The sequence below is a fragment of the Kogia breviceps genome, chromosome 10 (assembly GCF_026419965.1).
Source record: "Kogia breviceps isolate mKogBre1 chromosome 10, mKogBre1 haplotype 1, whole genome shotgun sequence".
In the NCBI taxonomy this organism is placed as follows: domain Eukaryota; kingdom Metazoa; phylum Chordata; class Mammalia; order Artiodactyla; family Physeteridae; genus Kogia; species Kogia breviceps.
Window position 1 is genome coordinate 105,164,408 of NC_081319.1, and position 26,224 is coordinate 105,190,631.

At 58.9% G+C, this 26,224-nt stretch overlaps 1 protein-coding gene across 1 annotated transcript; it reads left to right on the forward strand.

Moving 5' to 3' along the window:
• On the forward strand, positions 1–25,882 carry PXDC1 (PX domain containing 1). Its single transcript, XM_059076640.2, has 5 exons — positions 1–728; positions 13,300–13,391; positions 14,219–14,336; positions 21,694–21,805; positions 24,879–25,882. The coding sequence occupies exons 1-5, from the start codon at positions 473–475 to the stop codon at positions 24,994–24,996; spliced, it is 696 nt and encodes a 231-aa protein (XP_058932623.1). The 5' UTR covers positions 1–472; the 3' UTR covers positions 24,997–25,882.
• The last annotated feature ends 342 nt before the right edge of the window (positions 25,883–26,224 follow it).

The following is a 26,224-nucleotide window of genomic DNA, read 5'->3' on the forward strand; positions in this document are numbered from 1 at the left end:
TCCGCCCCTCCAGGCGGCCGTGGGGTCCCCGCGGCCCCAGCTGCGCGGGCTCGGGAGGCGGCGCGGGGCGCTGAGGCCAGGCCCCCCCTCCTCCGCTTGGCGCGTCCTCTCGCCCGGAGGCGGAGAAGGCGGACGCGACCGCGGCCTCGACGTCGGCGACCGCGCCGCCCGCGAAGGGAAGCGCCTTATAAGCCGCCGCTCGGCCGGACCCGCGGCTCGTCGCCGCGCCATCCCGGAGAGAGCTCGCGGAGGCCGGGCCGACCCCGGACAGACCCCGACTCCGGACGGACCCCGACCAGCGCCGGCTCCGGACAGATCCTGGATCTGTCCGGCTCTGGACAGACCTCGGACGGAGCCCGGGCCCGGACAGACGCCGCGGCTCCAGGCCGATCCCGGCTCCGGACGGCCTCCCCGCGGACCCAGGCCCGGGCGGGCGCGCCCCCTGCCGGCCGGGGCATGCTTGGCCCGCGGCATGGCCTCGGCGGTGTTTGAGGGCACGTCGCTCGTGAACATGTTCGTGCGCGGCTGCTGGGTGAACGGCATCCGCCGGCTCATCGTCAGCCGGCGCGGCGACGAGGAGGAGTTCTTCGAGATCCGCACCGAGTGGTCGGACCGCAGCGTGCTCTACCTGCACCGCAGCCTGGCCGACCTGGGCCGCCTGTGGCAGCGCCTCCGCGACGCCTTCCCCGAGGACCGGCCCGAGCTGGCGCTCGCGCCGCTGCGCGAAGGTGGGCGCGGGCCCGGCCCGGGGCAGGGGGGCGGTTTATTCAGCGGGGATCGCGACACCCCGGCCCCCGGCACGGGACAGGGACCCTCAGACCTCCGCCCGCCCCCGGGCGGTGAAGTGCAGTGGCGGGAGCGCAGGAGTCGGCGCACGGGGCCCGAGGCCGGCCAGACGGGCGTTCTGACCGTCCCCAAGGAGAGCCACCGGCCAGCGCCAGTGTCGGGCGGCCCCTGCGACCCCGCCGCGGCCGGGGAGGCCGGGGGAACGTTTGGGAGGAGTTAAGGACAGCGTCCAGCTGGGGTCGCGTCGTGTCCGGCAGCCCCCTCCGAGGCCTCCCCCGGCAGGGCCGCGCCTCTTGACCCCGGTGACCGACAGCCCGAGTGCGAGGTGCCACGCGGCCTCCGTCCCTCCTCGGGAGGGGCCACCAGGGTGGGTCCGCATTCGAGTCTGATGAGCCCAGAGGCCTCCTCCCGGGCCTTGTGACTTTCCTGGCTCGCAGGGGCTGGGTGGCTTCCCGTTTGTTTCCTCTCCTCGGCCCACGGGCTGGCTTTTGGAGGCCGCGGAGAGGAAGCGAGAGGCTGAAGCCGAGGCGGGAGGACTGGGGTCCCCCCTGCCCCCTCCCACACACACGCGTGACCACCTGCAGCGCTGAGAATCTGGTGACACTTCCCAGCGCCTTCCTCTAAGCAGATCCCCGGGGCACTTTGGGGGGCATTTACTGAAGCCGCGCATCTGCCTGAGGCCTTGGGATGGTCCCCACTCGGCCCCACGCGCCCCCTCCCCGGGACAGCTCCCGCCCCGGTGTGTGAACTACATGGATAAGTAGCTCACTCTTACGACACGTTCTCAGGCAGACGCGCCCTTGGAAAGGCTCCCAAAGCCAGCACGTTTGCAGGCCCTCCTCCCAAGAGTCTCGCTTTGGTGGCTGTTCTGGAGGGAGTTTAGTATTATTTCAAGCATGGCAGCAGTTTACCTTGATCTACTGTCTGGGTGTGTGTGTTGTTATATTTTTAATTTATCAAATGTATGCCCAAATCCGGAAAGCTTAGATGAAGGAACAGCTGTTTATTCAGTGACTTACATCCTTTCTGGAACGAGGCAGGCCATAAACAAACAGGAGCCCCTGAGAGCTGGTGGAGGGCTTGCCCTCCCCCATACCCTCCCCCCTGCCCTCCCCCCATACCCTCCCCCCTGCCCTCCCTCTGCCCTCCGCCTGCCCTCCAGGTCTCACTCTGTCAGAGGACCCAGCTCAGTCGTGACTCCAGGAGCCCCCCTTGGCTCCGCCCCTGTACCGTAGGACCTGACACTCACTTTTCTTGTGCGGGTTGGAGTGCATGCTCAGTGTCCAGCAGTAGTAAGCCCTCCACAAATGTGCCTTTTGTTGTCACCCTCAGTGGCTTCTGGTGAGGGTCATAGAGGGTGGGGAGGAGGGCCGAGCTTCAGTCGCCTTGGGATCTGGTGAGGAAACCACCCGACCCGGGGCAGAACGGTTAGGGTGTGCTGTGCACACGCATGCCCTGGGCCCTGTCGCACTGAGTGCCTCCACGGAGTGGGCTTTCTGCAAGGAGACAGGAAGAGGGTGACCACCGGGGAGAAAACAAGGTGCAGAAGGGGTATGATAGCTGCTTTCAAGTGCCTAAAGGGAGAAAAATCAGCAAGAAATGGGTATTAGGTTTGGTGGGGGGCGTGCTGGGGAGCAGTCAGATGAGGACCGGGTTGGGTGTGAAGGCCTTTCGAACAGCCCGCGATGGACTGTGGGAACGTCTTCTCGGCTGGAGTCCTGACCAGAGGGCCTCCTGCAAGGCCAGCTCAGCACCCCTGGAGGAGAGGAGGTGGAGGCCCCGGGGGCGGGGGGCGGAGGAGAGGCGACATGAACCCTCTGTCTGGTTCCTGGTTCTCTGCCTGGAGGCAAGCTGGCCCCTCCCCCAGCACTACCTGAGCTTGTTGTACACTCAAGGGAAGGCCTTTTCCTTCCTTAGAAGAAAGGAAAGTCCAGGGAAGTTGTTTGCTAAGTAAAATACATCGCCATAATGCAAAAGAAGAGTGCACCTTATTTCCAGGTGGATTTACTATTTGCATAAACAGATCGTCTGGACATACAAACCGTACACACAAAAGGCATCCAGATGTGTGTGCTGTTTTAGAGCTGCCAGGTTTTCTCAGTGTAATTCCCCGTCAGATTGCCTCAGTTTAAATTTATTGCATATTTCTGGGCTGGGTTACATGGGCCCGCTCATCTCTTTAAAAAGCTTTGCACGTCTAGGTTTGAGAACTCGTGCTGGCAGCAGGCTGGTAGCTCTTGTAAACATAGGACTGAACACACCTCCAGAGGGTGGGAAACACCTCCTTGGGTCCGACTTGCATCTTTGATTCTGCGTTGTGCGGTGAAGGGGACGCCAGGCCCTATGTCTTGGTCCCTGGAGTACTGCAGTGGGAGAGTGTTTCCGTGCAGAGAGTACTTTTCCTTGATTCTGCACACACACTGGTGCTAGCCTTGGCTGGCTGTCCACGGAACGTGTATGTTTCCTGGTGACGTGTGTGCAGAGATACTTAAACCCCTGCGTGGAGTGGCGGCACGGGGCTCACTAGCCCACCTCTCTGGTCCTCTGTTTGGGCGAGGCTGCCCTCAGGACTAGTCTTGCTTCTTGTATCCTTTTCCTTGGCATCTTGACCTCTCACCTTATGCCCTTCTGCGTCTGGATCTGATAATACCCGTCCTTCCTTTCTTGTCCCCCTGCCTGGGGGAGGGAGGTAGCCGCTTTCTGTGCATATCATCTCTGGGTGACCAAGGTGTCCCCTTCTTCTCTTTCCACGCTCTGACACAGGTAGGGCCGAGCCTTTGACTTAAATCCCGTCTACGTAATACTTCACATGGTTCAGGGCTCCTGACCAGACGTGGCAAGGTCTCTTGCCTGTTACATCTCTCGTCTGGGAAGGTTCACACTTTAAAAGACAAGCATGCAGAATTTCCCCAATGACTGTTTGGGGCTCTTGGATTATTTTGATCCTTTTTTAAAAATAACACCCGTTTCAGGCCTTATGAAGTCAGCACTGTAGAAACAGATTCTATTTCCAAAGTAGTCAGGTGACCTTTGATTCCTGATTTCTGTCAGATCAACACTTTGGTTTTATATTCACTCAGCAAGCATCTGCCAGGTGCCTCCCCTGCACCAGCATCTTCTAGGTGCTGGGGATGCAGCAGTGAACAAAACAGACAAACCCTGCCCTCATGAATCTGTACTCGGGGTGGGGGAAATCCAATAATAAACAAGGTAAGTTAAAAAAAAATGTTAGATGGTTCTGCACCTTAAGAATGAAAGAAAAGGGAGGAAGGAGGGGAGCTATGACTTGCAGGGTCAGGGAGGGGTTCACTTTCAGATGGGCTGGTCCGGAAGGGCTCAAAGGAAGTGACCTGTGAGGAGAGACCGGGAGGAAGTGGGGAGGAAGCGACGTGGGTGCCTGGGGAAGAGCTTCCAGGCAGTGGCCGGAGCAAGTGCAAAGGCCTTGGGGCCGGCACGTGCCCGGTGGCCCTGAGTCCTGGAGGGGCCGTTGTGGTTGGAGGGGAGAGAAGCGGGGGGTAGGGAGTGGGCAGATGACGCTCAGCGTGGGGCTCCTGTCGGAGATGGAGAACTTGGGACGTGAGCGACCTGACGGGAAGGGCATCCTGGCGCTGCGCTGAGCGTGGCTGGCGAAGGACCGGGGAGCCGGGGAGACAGGGAAGGTGTGAGAAGCGGTCAAACACGGACGCGTCTGGGAGGGAGTGCAGGGTCTATGGAGAGACCAGATGTGGGTGTGGGGGGCCTTGGGCAATGCAGACAGCCCGCAGGGGGAGCTGACGAGGGCCCCGCTTTGAACACGGTATTTAGCGTTTTCTCCAAATAAGGCCCCTCCTTGAGGTCCTGTGCGCGGTGCTGGGGTAACGTCTGTTCACCCCGTCACCGGGGACGTGGATCTGCCTGCGTCTTCATAGACCTTCTGTTAGATGTGAGGTGCGGGGTAGAAGCGAAGGCGTCCGGCACCGACCAGGGAGCCTGGGCGCAGGTCCGCCAGCCGGGACGCCGCGCCTCCCCACGGCTCTAGGGGACAGTGCTCTCTGCTCCCAGGCCCTCTGCTCTCACGTGGATGGGGAGAAGCTCTGCGCTTCCCCGAAACCAGCGGGGGTAGATCGCCGTCTGGTCTGGGGGTGAACTGCAGAGCCCCGAGTTTCCTTTCTTGGTGAAAATGGCTAAAAAGGAGCAGAGGCCGCCCACAGGTCAGGGCAGCAGATCAGGGGGACAGAGGCCGCCTCTGTCCGGCCTGACGGGCCCTGCAGTGGGCTGGGGTCCTGTCCTGCCCCCTCACAGCCCAGCCTCCGTGCATGGCTTCCCTGGAGGGGGTCCTGCCTCTTCTCATGGGGAGAGGGGCAGTTCTCACTTCTCTGAGGCATTTTGGGTGATCTCTCTGATTCACAGACCTATTTTTGAATCTCTTCCATATATAGGGCTGCCGGGCTCTGCCGTCCCCCCGGGCCTGGTGCTGGCACCGTCCGCCTCCCGGGAGCCGGCTGTCTCCTCTCTTCCTGAGGTTTTCTGTTTCTTTCCCAGACCCGCACCCTGCTGTCACTCAGACTTTGTTCCGAGTTCCCCGTCCGGAGTCTCCTTCCTCCGTAAGTGACGGTGTGCTCCGTGGTCCCGTGGTCTCATCCGTCAGAGCTCAGGCCGTGCCGTGGGCCCCGGTGACTCAGGCTAACTCCCAGTCAGAGAAGGAGCAGCCAGAAATTCACAGAGGTTGTTCATCCTGGAGCTTCCAGGCCTCGCTTACCTGCCACAGATTTCCAAGGGGAAACTTGGTTCTGCATCTCAGCACCGGAACCGGGACCGGCTGGTAGCATCTGGCTGCCCTGAGGCTGGCCCCCGGGCACGCCGTCCTTGTCTCTTTTTAAAACAAGTCTGGGCCTGGTGTGCCTCCACTGTGTGTTTTTATAAACACTTTTCCAAACGGCAGGAGGCGTTTCTGGTTGGGAGCAGTCAAAACTAGGGAAGGTGGGCGTGCAGCGAAAGGTGGCAGCAAAGCCTCCGAGGTACAAAGCAGGGTCGGGTCGGGGTGCCCGCTCGGCGAGGCTCGGTGCGGGGCTGCGGAGAGGCTGCCAGGAGTGACGAGCCCCGCGGGCGCCCCAGGCCCGGCCCCTTGGTGCAGGGCGTCCTGCAGGGGCAGCGGCCGCCAGCAGAGTGGATAGGGGACACTGAGTGAGGACGTGGCGATAGCCGGGCTTGACGTTGTCCCGCTGAAATCGTTTTTATTGGTGTTTTTGTTCACTTTCACTTCCGGGGGTGACAGCAGCCATCCACCAGCCCGTTCGGTCGTCACCACTGACAAGATGGTCCCCGTGTCCCTGAACGGGCCTGAGAAGCTTCCCCCCCACCCACCGGGCCCTGGATCCAAATCCTGCCCGTGATGCGGGCAGGGAGGGGGCTGAGGCGAAGGGCTGGGCGTCTTTCTTTTCTGGGCGGGCCTTGAACTGTGGCAGCACAGACAAGACGTGTCCTGTGTCACATAGGAGCACAGACCGCGGGCCGCGACGTTGTCCTCCAGGCAGAGCCCGCGGGGCCCCGCTCCTCCCGCCCCGGCGTGGGTCCGGCTGGTGAACGCGACCGCCCTGCTCCGTGGCCGACGTACGCTGCAGGCCGTGCTGCACGTTTACGACCAGTCACCTCCGTCGTCCTCTGCTGGTGTGTGACTCACAACCAGTAGGAAACGCGACGAGCAGCCTTTGGACCGCGGGTGGGAGAGGGAAGGAGCGGATGTGGGATTCCGGCTCTTACGACGGCGGCTGCTCGCTACCAGAGCCCCCGTGCCTCCCGCACGGGAGGATCCGGGCCCGCGAGACTGGCTGACCCGCCCGGGGGCGCGAGGTCTCGCGAGGTCACGCGAGGTCACGTGAGGTCACCGCGAGAGGAGGCTGCGCTAAGCGGCCGAAGGCACCAGGCACCGGCTTTGGCACCAGGCAGGTGAGGGTGCAGTTCCGGGCTCTGTCCCCCGCTTCCTCCCACGTGACTTCAGGCAGGCGGTTCAGCTCAGGCCTCTGCTGCGGGATGGATAAGCTGGCAGGGGTGGCATCCGCGCAGCCGGCCGCTGTGAGCGCTGAAGCCGCGACAGAGCCCTGCTGGACGGGTGAGCGCCGTGTGATGCGGAGTTTCTGCCCTTTGCTCCGGACAGGCAGCGTCCCCTCACCCAGAGCTCTCCCGGTGGGGGTGTGGTGCCAGCCCCCAGGTGTGGCCTCCAGCCTCCCGCCCTAGGGAGGTGGGGACAGCGATGGCGCCTGAGAGCCCGGGGAGGGGTCTCCCCGATACCTCAGTGGGACCCCTACCAACCAGGCCTGGGGCTTTGCTGGTCCAGAAATTGAGATTTGGTGCTTGGCGTGGGTCAGGCGTGGGGGCACTTTTCCGGGGCAGCTGCTCTCTGTGTGTATTTTCTATGAGCAATAGAGCTGCCGCGGGGGCAGAGCCTGGGTGGAGAGCCGGGACCCCTTGGCCCCCAGGGCTGTGTAAGGCTCATCTCGGCCCTCCCGCCCCGCTCTCGCCCTCACCCCTGCGCTGCTCCCTCCTCGGGCCTCCTGCCTGGAGAGGCAGGTTCCCCGCTGGGTTTTTCTGGTGACACCTCCCTGCGGGCAGTTTTGGCCTCGTGTCCATCATCCTGGCCAGCAAGTAGGGGCAGGTCTTGCCACCCTGGTGCCCCCTTCGGGATCAAGTGCTTCCTGTTTTGAGAGCCGGGGACGGCTGGTGTTTATTCCCTAAATTCCTTCCAAGTTTTAAGACAGACTAAGGCGGAGTGAGGGACTCCTTAGCCGTGTTGAGTCTGAAGCTTAGTAAGGAATTCCGCTTGTGGTGGGAGAAGAAAGAGGCGGCGGAGAAGGAGGGACTCGGGGAGGGATGTGGTGAGAGGCCGGCGTCTCACAGGCCTGGGGAGAAGCGGAGGACAGAAGTCTTCCCACAGCCCCTCCCGGGGCCTCCGGACCTATTATCTTGTCTCTGCTCTTCTTTCTCCTCCGCCTCCTTTCCCTGCCCAGCTTCTCATCCTTGGAAAGACGGGGAGGAGATGTTCCTGTCCATCAGTGTTGCCTCGGGCGTCACTGGGCCAGGGGAGGGCGACGGGGGGGGGGGGCGGGGGGGACGGACCCGAGCCTTGTGTGCAGCAGGGTGGGCGTGGGGGCAGAGGGTGGGACCCCCATGGGTGGAGCCTGTGAGGTCAGAGTTGCCTCGGGTTCCCAGGGAGCGAGGGCTGCGTCGGGATGCTTGAGTTTAGCAGAGAATAACCACCTAGGTTACGCTCAAGCTCCTCGCTGAGTGACTCCCTACTGGTTTTATGTTGACTACCTATTTAGAGGACAAGTATTTAGGAAGTAATCACTGAGAATTTTCCTGGAAATTTTAAAATATTTTATGTCCAAAATTTGTATGATGCTCAGCCTTTAAAGAATATATATCTCGTGACAGTGCCTTCCTCACCTCGCCCGAGCTGTCTGCTTCTCTGGGCTCTGCGTGGATGGACTTTTGAACTATGCCTTCTTTGGCTCAGTCGGGGAGTCCACATCCCAGAAGATTTCCCTGGGGTCTGCCATGGGAGTCTCCTCTTAAGGGACTGGTATCCTCTGGGTAACGGGCACTCCTTCCCAATTGACCCGAGAAGCGTCTGTCTTCACTCCCAGAGTTACAGCGGCAGAAGGCGCTCAGCCAGATTCAGCCCTGAGTCTGTCCCTGGAGGCTGGGACAGTCACCAGAGATGTTCAGTCCGAAGCCTCCACCCACGGAAGTCGGATGTGGGACCAGGTGTCTGAGGTTAGGACGCTGGTCTGGGTCTGCTCGCTCAGCCTGAGCTTTGTGATGGTACAGTTCGGGTTCAGTCTGGGTTCCGAGAATGAGTCAGGTGTTCGTGTCTGTACAAACACCTAACCCTGGAACCGACAGAAGCCCGTTTGGAGTTCTCGATTTTCAAGGGTGAACTGGTTTAGACAGAAGGGGTACCCTGGCTGCTCAAGGCTGAATTCCAACCCCCAAAGAGATGTGAAGTTGACATACTGAAATGTACATAGTCGTGTTATCAATCTTACGGTTTCAAATTTTTGACAGCTTGGGGCTACATCTGGATAAATTTCTCACATCACAAATTGTGTAGAGTGAAATTTTAAAAAATTGAGACGATGCTTTATCAGAAATTAGAAAATTTCTTGGGGCTGTGAAGTCTTCCGAGTCAGTTTCCTTAGGACTTGGGTGCGGGTGGACCGCATGCCTTCCCGCCCCGCTCGCTGGACTGCGTCCCGCGCCTTCCGTGGACTGCTGGCGCCTCCTGCTGGCCGGACCTGGAACGGCAGCCTCATAACCAAGCCGGGGGGCGGGGGGGGGGGTCTGAGTTTTTCTGTCCAACTGTACAAATTTACAACCATTTTATCTGCTTGCATTTTTTAGAATCACGGTCTCAGATAGTAAAACTGAGTCAAACAAGATCCCCACAGTTTTTGCTCAATCAACAATATTAGGAATACAAAAGCTAAAAGTTCTAGATCATCCTAAATTATTGTACGTAAGCACAGTTTTGAAAATGAAGTTTAAAATCGTTACTGTAAACAAGTGACATTTGGAGAAGCTCTGCCGGTCATCAAGAGCCAAAGCTCTTGGGTCACAAAGGAAGACTACAGCAGGTAGAACAGAAAGCCCCCGACTGCCTGTACGTAGTTGGGGGTCCCCATACGCCATCTGTCCTGGGCAACGACACAGGCCCCGGATGTGGGTTCTGCTGCACCGCACGCCTGGTGCTGTGTCGTTTTCAGAACTGATCCTGATCTTGGGTGTTGCCAGCAGGTGTTTCGGCTTCCAACAGTTGTGAACTTGAGAAACCTGATGGGGGCGGACCTCAGTGGGGTTTTTTTTTTTATTTATTTTTTTATTTTTTATTTTTTATTTTTTTTAACATCTTTATTGGAGTATAATTGTTTTACAATAGTGTGTTAGTTTTTCCTTTACAACAAACTGAATCAGTTATACATATACATATGTTCCCATATCTCTTCCCTCTTGCATCACCCTCTCTCCCGAGACATGAAATTTTAAAGGAAGATGTATTTCATTTCTGCGCTGTGGCCCCAAAGCACAGTTTTGGGTTTGTTTGTTTGTTTGTTTGAATGTTTTCTTTCCGCATTTAGTACACCTCCCTGTTTAATGGGACACACCTTTAAAACAGCTGAAGGAGGGTGATTTCCAGGCCCAGGAGAGGAGGGAAACGTGGGTGCTGGCGTTTGAAGAGGGCCAGGCCATTGGAAGCCCCGTAGCCAGTGGTGACCCCTTCCTGCCCTGATGTGGGGTGAGGGAGGGGCTCTGTGGGGGCCAGGTAGCCTTGGGGGCCGTCCGTGGATGAATGCCAGTCAGCCGAGCTGAATCCACAGCTCCTCGAATCTCCACCTTTGATTCCCTCCCCAGGGAAGAGGTGGGCGTCCTTGTCATTCACGTGGACGGGTTTCCTTGGGGAAAAAGGAGGATGGACCGTGGGAACGCTGATTCTGGTCGCCTTGTTTGCCACCCAGAAATAACGTATGGAGAAGGGCCCCCAAGCGAAAGCCAAAGCTTAAAACACTATCCCCTGTCACTCTGTTCTTGGAGGAGGGATTCTAGCATGTTCTTTCGCCATTGAAATGTTTTCGGCCCCTCTTGTCTTGAAGCACGTTTTCATTTCCAGAGAGCACCATTTGGCTTCTCCTCAGAAGCAGAAAGGCTAGTGAAAGGCAGCGATAAGGTTGCGGCTTCCACAGATATAGCACCAAACCAGAGTGGCTGGCAACTCAGCCACCTTGGTGGTTTGTTGCCACCTTGGCCTTGGGCAGCTCTGCTCCGAGGCCTGTGACCTGGAGCCTGCTGGCCCGCATCCGGCTGGGGTTAACGCCGAGCAGCAAGAGATGCGGTTGGCACCCGTAGGCTGGTGGACACACACAGATGATAACTCGTCCTTGACTCTGTTCTCTTGTGCAACTTTATGCCATCAACAAACAGCCGGCGACCAGTGAATCCCCCGCGGGTGTCAGGGTCAGTGTCGGGCCCTGTGCTGACGGCTGACGGCGGGAGGGGACCGTGGGTACCTCCTACACTCAGCTTCACGGGTGGGCGGGCTTGGCGAGGCCACAGGGGAGGGAGCAGGGCTGCTGCAGAGGGGGGGGTTGGAGCTCTCCCAGAGCTCAGAGCAGACGAGTCCCGCCTGGTGGGTGGGGGGCTCCACAGAGCAGAAGGTGTGTCCCACGTGGCCTTTAAGGGATGGTGGGATTTTCCCACTCGAGCCTGGAGGTGGGGCAAGGCCAGTGGAAGGGGTCCCCGAGAGGCAGTGCTGCGTGGGCACGGGGGCCGTGTTCTGGCGGCTTGGACCCGTTCCTCGGTGTTGGGACGAGGATGTGGCGGTCACAGAGCGACGGAGCTGGTGAGGTTGGCGAGGCTCGGATCCTCAGGGCCTGTGTGCTGAGCCTAAACACTTACGTGTTCCCAGAGGCCTGACCACGTACTTCTTGCCTTTCTCTGCTTCATTCTGGAAAGCAGGTCGCCAAGAAGATAGGGTTGCCAGATAAAGTAGAGGACACCAAGTAAGTTTGAGTTTCAGATAAACACTGAATAATTTTTTAGTGTGTCTATCCATACTATTGCATTATTCATTGTTTATCTGAAACGCACCTTGAACTAGGTGTCCTGCTTTTTACTTGCTAATTCTGGCAACCCTAAGAGAAGATCAGCATAGAGCAGAATGTATTTGACTGAATGGTACCCTTGGTGGTTATAAACCCAACCATGGGCTAAACATGCTTTACGTCCTAGGAAATGGGTATAAATACGCTGCTATATGCATTGACCAGACAAGAGGCTGATCCTATGAATTGTCCTTACAGAATACAAAAACACAACTACTGTGTGTCATAAACTTGAGTGATTTAACACCAGTATGCTAGATGTAATAAAAGTTGAAACATGACAGTAGTTTTGCTTGTCTTAGAATAAAGAAGCTCTTTGTGGGGATGATTTACATAATTGTCCTGTCTCTGAAAACAACTTTTCAGAGGATTTTGCAGTGTCCCTCTTTTCCTCTATAGACTTGTCCATAGCAAGCAAGAGGTCACAGAGGGGTGTGTGTGCGTGTGTGCTTGTGTGTGTGTGTAATTCTAAACAAGGAGCTCAGGGCTGAGACTCTGGCACCCTGGTGTTTTCTTTCTCCCTTCTCCCTGCCCGCAGCCTGCAGGGTGATGGGGAGGCCAGACAGCCTAGGTGAGAGGGGAGGAGGTGGCCCGGGCTCCTCTCTCCGGCGGCGTCTGGGGAGGCGGGCTGAGGTTGCCAGCGTGGGCTGTGTGGACCGAGGCTTGGGGTCTTTGGCTGGCTGCCCGGGTCCGTGTGGCTTGAGCTGGGGTGGGCAGGACCAGATAGCCCACTGAGGAGCAGGTCCCCCGGGTGGCCAGGTGAAGGTGCACCCGGCCTGTGCTCCCGGAAGTCCAGGGACCGATTCCTGGCCTTGACTGGACGTTCCTGACCCCCGCTGATGCGAGGGACCCCCTGCTCAGCCCCAGCTTTCAGAAGTGCCCTAGCCCTATGTCTGGGGCGCCCCTGGTTTCCATGGACCACGTGTTCTGGGGCCTCTTAATTTCAATCACGTGGTTTAGGAGGTTAATTTTAACACTACGTGGACTTAGTGAGCTGCCTGCAAAATGAGCAACCCTTTCACGTGTACAACAAAACCAGAACTTCTGAAAACTGGGACTCAGTGACTGAAAATCGTTCTGGGATTTCAGCCTCAGCGGTTTGGTCGTAGCTCACCGGACCGACACCGTGGGTCATGTGAAACACCCTTGGGGATCTGACTTGCTCCATCGCTGGGAAGCTGACGTGTAGAAGCTGTGCTGGGAAGGTCTGTGCTCTGCACTGCTCGAAGGAAGACAGAAACGCACCCCGAGCCTCCGTACCAGTAGCTCTCGGGTTTTAGAGACAGAATACTGCGCTTTTCGGGAGCCGGTCGAGACTCCCGGCAACTGGAACGAGGGTAGAAGCCGATTCCTGGAAGGTGCCGTGGGTCATATACCCACGCTGGTTTCCTCTGCGTAAAGATGTGATTTTTTTCCTTCCAAAGCCAGTATCTAAATGACTTGTCTAAACATAGGCTCCGTTTCCACGGGGCCTGTGGTCATCTCAGCTGTGTCATTAGGGGCTCTTGGGTCCAGCCTCCCCCAGCTACGGCCACCATGCTGGCGGGGGCTGAGCTCTGGCCTTGTCCAGGGTGCGGCTGGAGAGTCCCGCTCGGAGAGGCCTCTGACGGTGTCTCTGTGGCTTTCAGACGGACAGCGTCCACGGCAGCACACGCGTTAATCGCTCATTGGGTCGTTGAAACTTAAAACGAGGTTGAGAGCCGGGCTTTCAGGGCAGGGCTGCACCCACGTGAAGCCGAGTAAACTTCCCAGATGTCTTTCGTGGAGGGTGATGCCGGGGAGGCGTCCCCGTCGCGGGATGCCTGTTGTTGTTTATTTAATTCGGGAGCACACTTCTTGGTGTCTTTTCCTGACGGAGGCGTTTTTGTCGCAATCCCAGGGCTGGTCGCCATCAAGGATGCCCACGACATCGAGACCAGGCTGAACGAAGTGGAGAAGCTGCTCAAGGCCGTCATCAGCATGCCGCGCAAGGTGGGCGCGCAAGGGGGGCGCGCAGGGGGGGCGCGCAGGGGGGCGCGCAAGGGGGGCGCACAGGTGGGCGTGCAAGATGGGTGCGCAAGGGGGGCGCGCAGGTGGGCGTGCAAGATGGGTGCGCAAGGTGGGCGCGCAGGTGGGCGCGCAAGGGGGGCGCGCAAGATGGGTGCGCAAGGGGGGCGCGCAGGTGGGCGCGCAAGGGGGCCGCACAAGGGGGGCTCGCAAGGGGGGCGCGCAAGGGGGGGCGCGCAAGATGGGCGCTCAAGGGGGGCGCGCAGGTGGGCGCGCAAGGGGGCCGCACAAGGGGGGCGTGCAAGGGGGGCACACAGGTGGGCGTGCAAGGGGGGCGCGCAAGGGGGGCGCGCAGGTGGGCGCGCAAGGGGGGCGCGCAAGGGGGGGCGCGCAAGATGGGTGCGCAAGGGGGGCGCGCAGGTGGGCGCGCAAGGGGGGCGCGCAAGGTGGTTGCGGGCGGACGGGCGGGGCCGCGGCGCGCTTCCTGGAAGTGTCAGGTGGGGTTGGGTGTAAGCCCAGGGAAGGAAGGCTCCTTGGTCTCCGGGGGCTCCGGTGCTTTCTCCCTGGGGAGGAAGCGGAAGTGACGGGCTCGCGGTTTACTGGGAAGTGAGGGGAGATGGACGTGCGTGAACTGTCCCCACTGTCCCCATCCTGTCCATCCCTGGGCCTCGAGCCACCTGAGCACCTAACAGGCGAGTGGGGAAGCGGCCCCGTCCGCGCTCGGTCCCGCGGTCTGAGCAGCGCGGGGCCACCAGCGTCAGACGGGCTGCCTCGCGGGAGGAAAATGTATAAATGAACGTGTTTCTTCCCAGTATTCCAGGTCAGAAGTTGTGCTCACCTTCTTTGAAAGATCTCCCCTGGACCAGGTGTTAAAAAATGACAACGTCCATAAAATTCAACCCAGCTTTCAAAGTCCGGTGAAAATATCAGGTGAGAGCCACAGGGCCACCAGAAACCTCCCCCCCTCGGGATCCAGAAAGACAGCCCAACAGGAAGGTGGAAGGAGTAGGGGAGGGACTGGAACCGATTTTTATGAAACAGTGTGTTTCTACCTACTGACCTGCAGTTTACACGCTTCCTACTTCCAAAGCGAGTTACCTGGCGTATAAATTGGAACGTACCTAAATCGTCTACGGTGAGAGCATCAGTGAGGCGTTTTGAAGTGAATTCACTTCAAATTCACTGGAATACGTCATCCAGCCTGCAAAAATAAGAGTTCACCTAGCGTAACACTGACTTGGTTCTTGGCTTTAGGGCGGGGGGACAGAAGGGGGCACACGGCGTAGGTCTCCTTAGCGTGGACGCTGGGTTGAGCCTTCTGGCAAATGTCAGCAGCGCTAAGAGGGGATGGTCAGCCGTCCTGCGGGTCAGAGGGGAGCGAGGGAAGCCTGGGTTCAGCCCGGCGACAGCTTCCTCAGATCTGGGCCACACGTGTCGCTACAACACTAGACTCTGTTTTTGCAGTGCTGTTGGCAGAGCCTCTGGGGGGCGTTTTGTAGGAAAAGAGGTCTGTCCTGGAAGTCTCAGGTACCGGGCTTCCCCGGGCAACTTGCCTGGCCTGAGTGAGGTTGTGTGGGCGTTTGCCGGGCGCAGAGGGGATACAGCTTGGCCAGCGGTGACATCCCACGGGTCACCTTGATGTGAGGGGAGGTGGGGGGCGGGTCCCTGTGTCCAGCACTTGAGTTCTGAGTGGAAGGAAGGAAAGAGGAGGGAACGGAGGAGGGGGACTCAGAGGGAGGTGACGGGGAAGAGTCAGCAGGTGAGGCGACCTGAGCCCAGCGCCATCACCTGGAAAGGAACCGGGTCCCAGTGCCGGGAAGAGGGAGGGGGCACACTGGGGTGACGGCTGACGTCACTGGCATAAAAGTGTGCTTACTGAATGATGTACTGCGGCAAGGATGAGATTCCTTAATTGTGTGCTGGGGCGAGGCGGGCGGGGCTGGCAGGTTCTGCGAACCCGGGACGGAAAAGTTACTTTTTGCCCTGCCCGTGTGTGAGCAGGACGGGTTCAGCCTGGGTTTGCGTGTCTGCCACTTCTGACCTCTTCCCAGGAGAGCTTCGTGTGTGTCCCTAGGAAGATGAGCAGGGGGCTGGGGGCCCCTTCTTAGCCAGCGCCTGGCGTCCGGAACCTCCTCTACAGGAGAGTGAAAATGGCGGTCGTCCCTCCTGGCCGGATGTCCGGGGACCCCAGTGTCCAAGGCTCGGAGAGGCTTCCGAGCGTGTTGGGCTCTGTGTGCTGTCACCTGGAGCGTGGGCGCCTCTGTCCTTTAGTCTTGCGCAAAGAGCCCCCAGCACTGGCATCTCCATTTTGCTTTATTTCTCTCTGTTTTGAGCAGACAGGAGAACCGAGAGCCGCAGAATCCTCTCGGGGCCGGGGGTTGGTGGCCGGCGCAGGTTGACCCCAAAGGCCCCAGGGCGTAAGAGGGACAGGCTGGCGCTGCAGGCAGGCGCTTCCGATGGCGGCAACCTAGCGGCCCCGGCCCCCGTCTTAGTGCCTTGTCTTTGTTGCTGGTTCGCGTGAACGCACGACCCAGGTGTCCCCCAAAGCGCTGAAAGGAAGGAGACAGGATCGAACAGGGGTGTAGCGCTGGGGCCCCACGTCGAGGTTTTAACTACATTCTTGTGTTGTTTCGAGGACTGAGGACAGAGGTTTGGGGTCCCTCCTGCCCACGAGCTCAGGAGGCCTGGCACGCAGGCCTGGGAAGGCAGGGCCTTGGCCTCCCCGTGCAGGCCGGGAGCCTGGGTCCTGGGGACATCGCGCTCCCCACGGGGACATCGCAGGGGGGAGTCACTGCAGCCACCGCGGCTCAGCACGGAACGCTTCGTGACCCGGGGCTGCCTGACAGTGGGCTCGGTAAACAGCGATTGCGAGTCAGCTGCAGAGAGCCTGAGGCCTCGTGCCAAGACCGCGGCCTGAAGGCAGCCCTGCGCGGGAAGCTGGCGGGGTCGCCCTTTGCAGAGCCGAGAGTCTCCCTTGCCTGGGGGTCCCTCCTCCTCGTCCGCCCCAATCAGTCGAAGGGGTTCTCCCTGGGATCGGCGCCCCCAGCCTCGCCGGCCTTCCCTCCGCCTGGGCGCGTGTCTCCCGCGGGAAGGAGCGTGGGGCCGGGCGGGGGGTTCCCGCGGCACGTGAGACGGGCTTTCGTTGTCCACTGAGCGAGGGAGTAAGTATCCTGAGGCCAGGGTGTGTGGCAAATTCAGAAAAACTTCTAATGAAACTGTCCCTTACGGTAGCGCTGGCAGCCCCGGAGGGCCTGGTCCCGTGTGGGCAGGCCCTGCTCCTTAGTCTGGGCCCGTGTCTGCGCTGCCTATGGACTCGGGAGTCCCCGGGCGCTGGGCCTCAGGACCCGGAGGGCCGGGCGCCCCGAGGGCCGAGTCTCCGGCAGCCCAGCCTCTCCCCGGGGTGTGTCCTCAGTACCGACATCGGCCACCCGGACCTGCCTTCCTGGCTCATTCATTTATGGATTTCCTGTCATCCTGGGCATGTCAGGCTGTGGTCACTCTGGCTTTCCATGTCACCGTCGACCCCTCTGCTCCAGGCCCTGGGCCTCCTGCTGGCTGGGCCCTGTCTCCTCCGTCCCCACAAGCCTTTCCCGCCCATGTCCACTCCTGCCCAGCTAAATTCCACTCGTGCACGGAAACGGCGTGCCTGCTGTCACCCCCTCCGCCAGACTTCTCAGCACCTTCTCAAGCCTCTGATGTGGCATCCTGGGAGGTGGTGCCCTGGCAGACAGCCCTGACCTTGGCCCACTCTCAGGCCTCCTGCTAGGGGTCAGGGCCGCCACTAGATGGCGCCAGGCGCCCGTGGTGTAAGAACCAGCCCCCCCCCCACCCCCCCCCACCCCCCCCCCCCGGGCCACCATTCTGGCGAGTACTCTGGCCTCTTAGGTGATGAAAGGGACCAATGCAGCCTTAAACGTTCTTCATCCCGTGTTCATCTAAAAGTTTATTGCTGAGTCTAGGAAAACTAAAATTTAGTTTTCTACACCATGACTGTGTCTGTGCAGCTTAAAAGAAAGCGTAAACCGCAGCCTTGGTCTGGCTGCTCGGATTAATTGATATTGGCCTCAAAAATCACAGTACTCAGGTTTGGGAAGGCTGGAAATATAATTTCTTTTTATTTTTATTTTTTATTATTATTATTTTTTTCGGTACGCGGGCCTCTCACTGCTGTGGCCTCTCCCGTTGCGGAGCACAGGCTCCGGACGCGCAGGCTCAGCGGCCACGGCTCACGGGCCCAGCCGCTCCGCAGCATGTGGGATCCTCCCGGACCGGGGCACGAACCCGCGTCCCCCGCATCGGCAGGCGGGCTCTCAACCACTACGCCACCAGGGAAGCCCTATAATTTCATTTTTCAGTCACCAGGCATGTACAGTCTCAACCTTAATTTTCACCACACGGGGAGAGTCCTGGTCTCCAATTAATGAAACGGCTTGGCTTTGGGTTTTGTTCCGTTGCTAGAGACATTGAAAGTAGAACAGGACAGGGGATCGGAGAGCGTGTGAATGCTTTCAGGGCTGAGACTGTCCGCAGGAAAAAAAAGAATAGATGAATTAATGAACTGAGTTATGGTGGCATATGGGGCATGTGAAAACAGGGCTGCAAGTAAAAAAAATAGCAAATCACCAGCAGCCAGACACTGGCCATCATTGCAGGAATGATCACTGGTAGATGCTGAGATTAGTGGGTGAAAGTTTGAGAAGCAGGATTTGCACTTGGATCTCCACCAGGACAGTTCTTAACTACAAAGAGAGAGGTAGTATCCTCACTTTGGAGAAAACCTCCTGACCCGAGAGATCCAGACGACGTTCCAGGAATAAGTAAGGCCTGTGGGCATCGCACTCCTGAGCTGATGCCCGAGGGAAGGCAGCGCGTCCCTGCAGGTTCCTGCCGGACCCTCCACCTCTGTCCAAGCACGGAAACGCCGGCAAATTGAGGCACAGTCAATGAAAGACTCACCAGTCCGCGTCCCAAGTGCTGCAGCCAGGAGAGATGAGGCAAGACCCAGGCCCTCGAGGCCATCAGGGGTCATAGGAGGCTGAACCAGCGCATCTTCCTGCCCCGAGGGATCCGGGCCCGGCCCAGGACAGACAGAGGGACGTGGGTGACACTCAAGTGTGGGAGGTTTTAGTTTAGAGTACTGTGCCGACGTTCATTTCCTGGATTTGCTTGTGGGTATGTAAAACGGTTACGTAAAATGTTGACCAAAGGAGGAGCTGCTGGGCGATCTGAGAAAGCTCTATACTGTTTTTGCAACTTTTCCGTAATTCTAAAATTAGCTCCAAAAAAGTTTTAAGAAATAAGAAATGGCAAAGCAGGACTCTTCTTCATGTGTGAAAAATTCTGCATGCAAAAAAAATGGCTTTGGGCGTCCCTGGTGGCGCAGTGGTTGAGAATCCACCTGCCGATGCAGGAGACACGGGTTCGTGCCCTGGTCCGGGAAGATCCCACATGCCGCGGAGCAACTAAGCCCGTGAGCCATGGCCGCTAGGCCTGCGTGTCCGGAGCCTGTGCTCCGCAACGGGAGAGGCCACAACAGTGAGAGGCCCGCATACCGCAAAAAAAAAAAAAAAAAAAAAAAAAAAAAAAAAAAAAAAGGCTTGAAGAGGAACTATTTCATGGAACTGGCCATGTATGTGATTAAAGTCATTAAATGGACCAGTGATTTTGGCTGTAGGTACTAAGCTGACTTCTAAGAAATTCCCACTTTCAGTACATTTGAAGGTAGGTTTCAGATGCTGAAGTTTTTCAGTAAGCGTAACATTTCCTTTGGTTCTTTTTTACTTGGGTGACCCAACAGATATGAGGACATTTGGAGCAACGGTAGCAATAACTACCATTTATGAGCCCCAGCATTTTGTTAGATTCTTTATAAAAACCATCTCATTTAATCCACACCTGTGCCCCTTAGGATAGCTGGATACCGTTCTTCCCCTTTTACAGACTAAAAAGCTAAGCAAGGAGTGACCTGCTTCCCATGCTTAAGTGGCAGAAGTGGACTTTCCTGGAGGGCCCAGCTGGCCTTGCAGACAACTGGCTTCTCTGCACAGACAATCAAGGAATGATTTGTAACAAATCTGTCTTGGGGGCTGGTTCCATTTTCTAGATTCCACTTCCTAGAGCTCCGAATCTCACATTTAAGAAAGATTAGGAAGTTCCTATACACGGTGACCCCTGGCGACATTCACAAATGTTTTGCAGCACTGACGTTTGTTTTCACTTGTAGGGGCCTCCCCTCCAAATTCCCTTGGGAGGCGGTGGGAGAGAGGATCTGGGGGCTGTCAGCTGGCTGTCCTGAGGTCCCTGAGGTTTTCCGTGCTTCCTGGGACAGGCTTGAGTCAGTTAATAAAAGCAGTAAAGAAAGTGGCTCTGTGCTGTTGTGCTGTGTTTTAAATTGTGGAGCAGGGGGATCTTAATCTCTCTTGTCGGGGGGTCGTCCTCTGCGGGGTCTGTGCGCGCACTCCGGCTTTGGTCAGCATCTTCGTGCTCTTTTGGCACCTCGTGCTGTAGTTGACCCCAGAGGTTCCAAGCACTGACCCTTTGCTGGTTTTCAGCTCCTTCTCATGACTCACAGGCTGTCCGAGGTGGGTGGGCTCCGGGTGGGCTCAGCCGGGGAGAGGAGGTCGAGAAAGAGCCACGTGGAGTGTGACCGACCTCGAAAGGCCAGTGAAACGGGCGCTGTCACTTTTCCAGAAAGTCAGTTGGAAATTTTAGCAACTACTTGGCAAATCCGATTGATGAATAGTCATTTTATCCTGGGGGGCAGAGGTAAGGAGGAAATCTACTTTCTTTTCTTCTTTTTTTGGTGTAGTTTCCCTAAGTGTCTTCATATGGAGAGAAATTCAAAGAACTGAGAATCAGATACCCAGAAAGATTAAAAGTAAATAGGAAGTTACAATTTCACTTATTTTAAAAAAGCAAATCTGAACACGGGAATAAAATAGCCTAAATTATGGTAAGATGTAAGAAATAGAACAATCCTGCAGACAACAATAGCATCAGACGCCCGATGAGACGGGGGCTGCACGGGACGTCCTTGTGGCCTGTGCCAGGGCCAGAGGAAGGGCTATTTTGAGCTGTTTCCGTGCATCAGGCCCTGAGTGGAAAGATGGTGATCATTGGATATGAGAACCCGGCAGGAGTTTAGAGTCTGTCTGAAGCACGTTTTTAAGGTGAGGTACGTGAAGGCCCTGCTTTGATGGGATAACGGGGCCCTGAGCGGGGAGCTCCATGACCAGGGGCTGAGGGTGGGGGTCGGCCAGCACACGGGGAGCCGGAGCCCTGGTAACCCCCCGGGTCTCTCCTCGGAGAGCCTGTGATCCACGGAGGGAAGGGAAGGACACACAGCCCCCGGGAAATGTCAGGAAGAGCTTCCCCAGGTCGGAGAAGGGAGTCAAGTGCACTTAGGTTTAAATGGACCAGATGACGTGATGGAGCCTGGGAGCTAATAGGCTCTTAGAGTTGGAAGGGTCCTTGGAGATCATCCAGGATAATGTTGAAAGTTCCAGTTAGGACCCTGAGTCCAGTATCTCGGGGTTCCCTGCTGGGCTGCGCCGTGGAGTCCCAGCTCCCAGGCCGGCTCCACACACACACACACACACACACACACACACACACACACCCCACCCACACACACACCCTCCACCGGTGACCGATGCTCGGGCTTCCCCGTCCCCCGCTCCCCTTCTACATCTGGGTGAAGTCTGGGTGAAGCAGCAGACTTTGCACTTGGAACCTAACCACACAGCCAATGTAGACACACAAAGACGATCTCTTTGGTGCCCTTTTAAAATTACCCCAAACTGTGCTCGTTGGTGAGAAGTCAGTTTATATATAGGATTATATAAAGTAAAAGGTGAGGTCACGCGTGTGGTTGAAAACGCGCCCGGATCGCGCTGGGTCCTCGCAGCGCCCCTGGGCCGTGTCACCCTCGCCCGACACGCAGGTGAGAGCTTAGCGAGATCGGGTGACCTGGGCAGCGCCCACGTCGCGTGCGGCCACCTTGGCCTGAAGCCCAGCCTCGATCTGCTCCAGCTTCAGACCCACAGGGCGGGCGTATGGCGAGAGCGCCCGGACGGCCAGAGCGCCTTTCTGCGGGGGGAGGGACGCCCCTCGTAGGGCCGTCAGGTGTGGCCCCCGAGTCCGGGCGGCGGGGCGCTCTCTGAAGTGCGGGGAAGGAGGGAGCACGGTAGGATGAGGGGGACGTGAGGAGGTCAGCGTGAGCCCCAGACTTCCAAACTTCAAAGTCTGAGCCCCTTCTGAATATTTACCTCACTGCTTTCGCTTTCAGAAATCATGAGGTCCAATGGATTCTGCTTAGCAAATACGGAAACGATCGTTATTGACCACAGTATACCAAACGGAAAAGACCAGCACGCAGCTGTGGACCCCTCGGAGCACCTGTAAGTGCACTGATTCGAGTGTCATTTGACACACGAGGTCCCGAGCCATCAGCCAGTGCCCGGGCCAGGTTCCCTGCCCACTCGGGGCTCTAGGAAGGGGACAGAGCTTGACCATGCGGCTGGCGGTGGGGAGGGGGGACATTCAGGAGGAGTTGCCAGGCTTCAGGTCTGGGCTGTGCTGGGCCCTGTGGGGTCCGGGGCCACAAGCCTCCTCGTGGGGGCCTGGTCTCCGGGGGGTGGGGGGTGGGGGTCAGCTACATGTTGGCCTCTGGTCGCCTCCCAGCTGGCTTCTGTGTGGCTCACGGGCCTGCCCTGGGGGGAGGGAGGATGGACCGGCTTAGAGAGGGTGGGCAGCTAAAGACCCCCGCCCTCGGTTCTTCCTTCCTCGGGTGACAGAACGTGGACCACGATGGGGGCTCTAGGACAGCCACCTCGGGTGCTGCCAGCCGCCTCGGGATTATCGGGCAGGACCTGGCTCTGGTGACTGTCGAGGCCACGGGGGGCGCTCTCCCTGCTGTGTGAGCTCAGGGAGTTCGTTCCCGTCTCCTGGCTCCTAGTCTCTCCGGGCGGGACCGCCGTGCTCTCGCAGGGCCTCCTGAAGGCTCGGGTGGCAAGTGTGGACCCCCGACACTGGGACCCCCAGGCAGCTCTGGAAGCGCAGGGTCTCCCGCGGGCACTTGACCAGCACAAGCGCGGAACCAGGGGGCCTCTCAGAGTCCGGGGGTCCCTCCGCACCCCGTCAGGCCCACGTGAAAGCGGGACCAGGACCGACCCGACTGCCGCCGTGCCTCGCGTTCAGCCGGGGCCACGCACGTGGTACAGACCGCGTGCGCACAGACAGCCCCCGGCCCGAGGGTCCCCCGAGCCAACCTGGAGCCGGCATCGTGGGCCCGAGGCTGACGTGGATCACACGGTGACGGAAGGAGGTCCTGCTTCATGGGAGAAGCTTCTGGCCGGGCTTGTCCTGGTGGAGTGGGTGGTGGACCACCAGAGGCTGCAGCGTCCTGGCTCTGGCTCTGCTTCCCAGGGACCCTTTCTGTCTCTGAGAGGCCCCGAGAGGCCCTCTGCCCCTGGCATGAGGCCAGCTCTGAGAAGGCAGTTCAACCGTGCATCGTTTTGGAGGAGAAGCGTGGAGAGAAAGCAAGGGCTGTAATGTAGCTTGTCCAGCCAGCCCGGGGCTCTGCGTGGACAGGGCGGCCCACCCTCAAAGTGCAGCGCCGGGTCGGTGGGAGAGAAAGATCGCGGGGAAACCTCTGCGATCCCAGGATAGCTTAACAAAGGAGATGTCGGCCTCCGAGCGGCCCAGGAGCACCCCCAGGGAACTTGGGCTCGCCGGGCATTTCTCCAGGTGCCTGACCTCGCGGCGATGGTCTGCTGCTGTCTGTCTCCCGGGAGGGTGTGTCTGGACACTCCCGGGGACAGGAGGTCACAGAGAGAAGCCTCTCCTGGCCACAGATGTCCTCAGTGGTCCTCGACAGTGACTCTGTGTCCCCAAGGCTGTGGATCAGTGCTGCCGGGCCTGCTGTTCAGTGTCCCTGGGGGAGGGCAGCTACAGGACTCAGACCAGAGACCCCCCTGCACTCAGGGACCAAGTGTGAGTGCCTGGTGGGGACGTGTGTGAGAGCGGGACGGCTGGGCCTCTGCCTTGTGACCACCCCGCTTGGCTGCAGGGGTTGCCAGGCTCCGGGAGATTCTGCCCAGGCCTGGGGCGAGCCCGGACCCCGTCCTCACCGGTTAGAGGCAGGGGCATATTTGCCAGGCCTGCTGAGGACCCCGGGGGCTGCCGAGCACCCCAGGTCCCCTTCCTTCCCCGGTTCTCAGGGGATCTGAGGGCAGGAGGGGTGGCAGGGGCAGGAAGCTGCTGGGCAGGGCTGTGTCGTGGCCGCCACCGGGCCCATCCCTCACCTGCCCGGAGCCTTTCCCTGCACCTAAGGGCCCCCTCTTGGCCCCTCTGCCTGCAAGGACGCAGGGCTCCACGCATCTCCACACATGCCCGTCCGCGTGGACTTAGAGGGAAACCCGCCTCCATGCCTTTCCCGTCTGATTTCGAAGCTGCCATCGCCGCCTCCTCCGCTTCTCCCTTGCAACTTAGAGGCAGCAGGCCTCCCTGGGACCCCGTGCACCCCACGTGCCCCGGATGCTGGGGGGGGGGCACCTCTCCGCCCTGCCACTCCCCTTTGCTTGGACTGGTTCTTAGCTGCGGACAATGGAAAAGGTACAGGCAGCATCTGTTTCCCCTACTGGGGAGAAGGTCCTCCGTGCGCTGTTTTCTCTGTGAAGCATCTTTTAAAATTTGTAGTCCTTTTTTTCCAGCTTAAGCAACTGTGCTGAAGCCGAGGCTGGGTTAGGGCGGGCGTGGAAATGGTTTCCATTCCTGGGGAATCCATGTTGAGAAGGTATTTAGGTCACCTCACATCTGGGGCACAAATCCTTCCTTGAGCTCCTCCCATGCCCGCCGTGTAATGCCCCACGTTGAATGCAGGACCCCTCCCTCCGCTAACCTCCTCTGCCCTCACCCAGCTCCTCCCTGGACTCCTCCTGCCTCCTTGGTCGTGTGTGCAGGTGGCCCAGGAAGCAGTCAGGCTGGGAGCTGGGACCACACGGCCTTCTTCACCCGTCTTTGCCGTGGTCCACAGGCCCAGCATGTGGTAGGTTCCTGTGCCTGGTGCACTCTGTGTCCCCAGCGCCCGACCCAGAATAATCCGCAAACGGAGAGAGAAATACTCACTGTGTGAGTGGATGGATGGATGGGTGAATTGATGGATGGGTGGATGGATGGATGGATGGCTCAGTGTTGGTCAGTGAGGGTAAATCACAGTCTCTAAGGCAGTGAAGACCAAAGCTGTGGTGGCTTTGGAGTCGGGCCCGTGTGACTGATCAATTTGCAGCCCCGGGTCCTTCCACGCTCGCTGCACACGCAGCCTGGTGGTGGACGGGCCGGCGTCGTGGAGAGCCCTTCCGTGCTGTTAGACCCGAAGACCCTCCTGCCAGTGACCGTCTGCCCTTTGTCCACTTCGGCGGGGCCGGGGGCCGGTGAGCCAGCCCTGGCCTCACCTCTGCTTTCCCGTTCCAGGTTTGAGAACGGCGGTGAGTTCGCCTCCGAGCTGGAGGGCGGGGATGACCCAGCAGCTTATGTCACCAACCTGTCCTATTACCACCTGGTGCCTTTCGAGACGGACATTCTGGACTGAGTCTCCGCTGGGCCCCTCCTGCCCCGGCCGGTGACCGTGGCTCCGCTGAAGTCCATTGTGCCGGGGACCAGGCCTACCCAGCCGCCCGCGCCCACGGAGACCCCGAGTCTCCGACAGCCAGGAGTCGGGTCACGGGGGTCCGGTGCCCCTGCTGCTTCTAGGGGTCTTCCTGGCCCGGGTATGCATCCCCGGGACACACCCCCTCCACGCCTGGAGGGGCCACAAGTGCCTGCAGGACGTCCCGAGCCGGGTCTGGACACCTGCTCCTCCCCCCACAAGCGCACAGGGCATTTTGCGTGGCGTCTTTGCGGAGTCACCAAGTTCTAGACAACACAGGCGGGTGTGTTCTGTCATCCAGGATTTCCCTCGAAACCAAGACGTGCAGCTTCCATTCCTGTTTTTCACCTTCTATCCAGAAACTATGGGCTCCACGTCAGCCAAGGGAGTGTTTGCGGAAGGCCGGCTGTGGATGGGGTTTTGGCTGCGGGCACAGGGGAGCCGCTGACTGGTGCCCCTGTGACGAACTCTGAGCGGTGACAATTCTCCCGAGAGGAAAGAGTCCCCACCTGGGCTCCTACGAGGGGTGACAGTGCAGTGACCCCCGGGTGGCTGAGGGTCTGCCTTCCTGCCAGTCACCAAGATCTCAGTGATATACTTGCCATGCCAGCCTGAGTGGACGGGAATCAGGAGGTCACCGAGTGCCCCCAACGAGTCTCCCTTTGCCTTCGGGGAGGGTCTGGGCCCCGCGTGTTCCCCTCCTCGCAGAGGATACTAACGACCAGAATTTCTCGTGTACATAACAGTAAATTATTGAGAATCCTAATTCTTGTACACAGTCTGTTTTTTAATCTATTTTAATTAAATAAAACACATTACTCTACTTTTATTGGTTTAAGGTGTGGCTCTTGTTACCGCTGCCCCACACGCTGCGCCTCCGGGCTGCCCCCAGCGCCCCCGTCTCACCCTGGGGAATGAGCTGTCCAAACTGGAAAGTAAACAGAGTGTGTGCCTTTGAGTTCGGGTTTCCCCTTCCTCCCAGCTCCTCGCTGGCAGCCGCGGGGAGCCTCCTGGAAGCCAGCCGCGCACAGATGATCTTCCCGCGGCTCTTGCCTCTCCCTCTGCTTCGGGCTGTGCTTGGTTGGGTGCGGTTGGGTCGGGCGGCCAGTGGGGTCGACCACTTGTCTTCTTCTCTTGGGGGTAAAATCCAGGTCTGTACAGGACGGGGTCT

Coding starts and splice junctions, on each gene's coding strand:
- PXDC1 (XM_059076640.2), top strand. CDS start 473: ATGGCCTCGGCGGTGTTTGAGGGCACGTCGCTCGTGAACATGTTCGTG. Junction 729..13,299: donor GCTCGCGCCGCTGCGCGAAG/GTGGGCGCGGGC, acceptor TCGCAATCCCAG/GGCTGGTCGCCATCAAGGAT. Junction 21,806..24,878: donor GTGGACCCCTCGGAGCACCT/GTAAGTGCACTG, acceptor TTCCCGTTCCAG/GTTTGAGAACGGCGGTGAGT.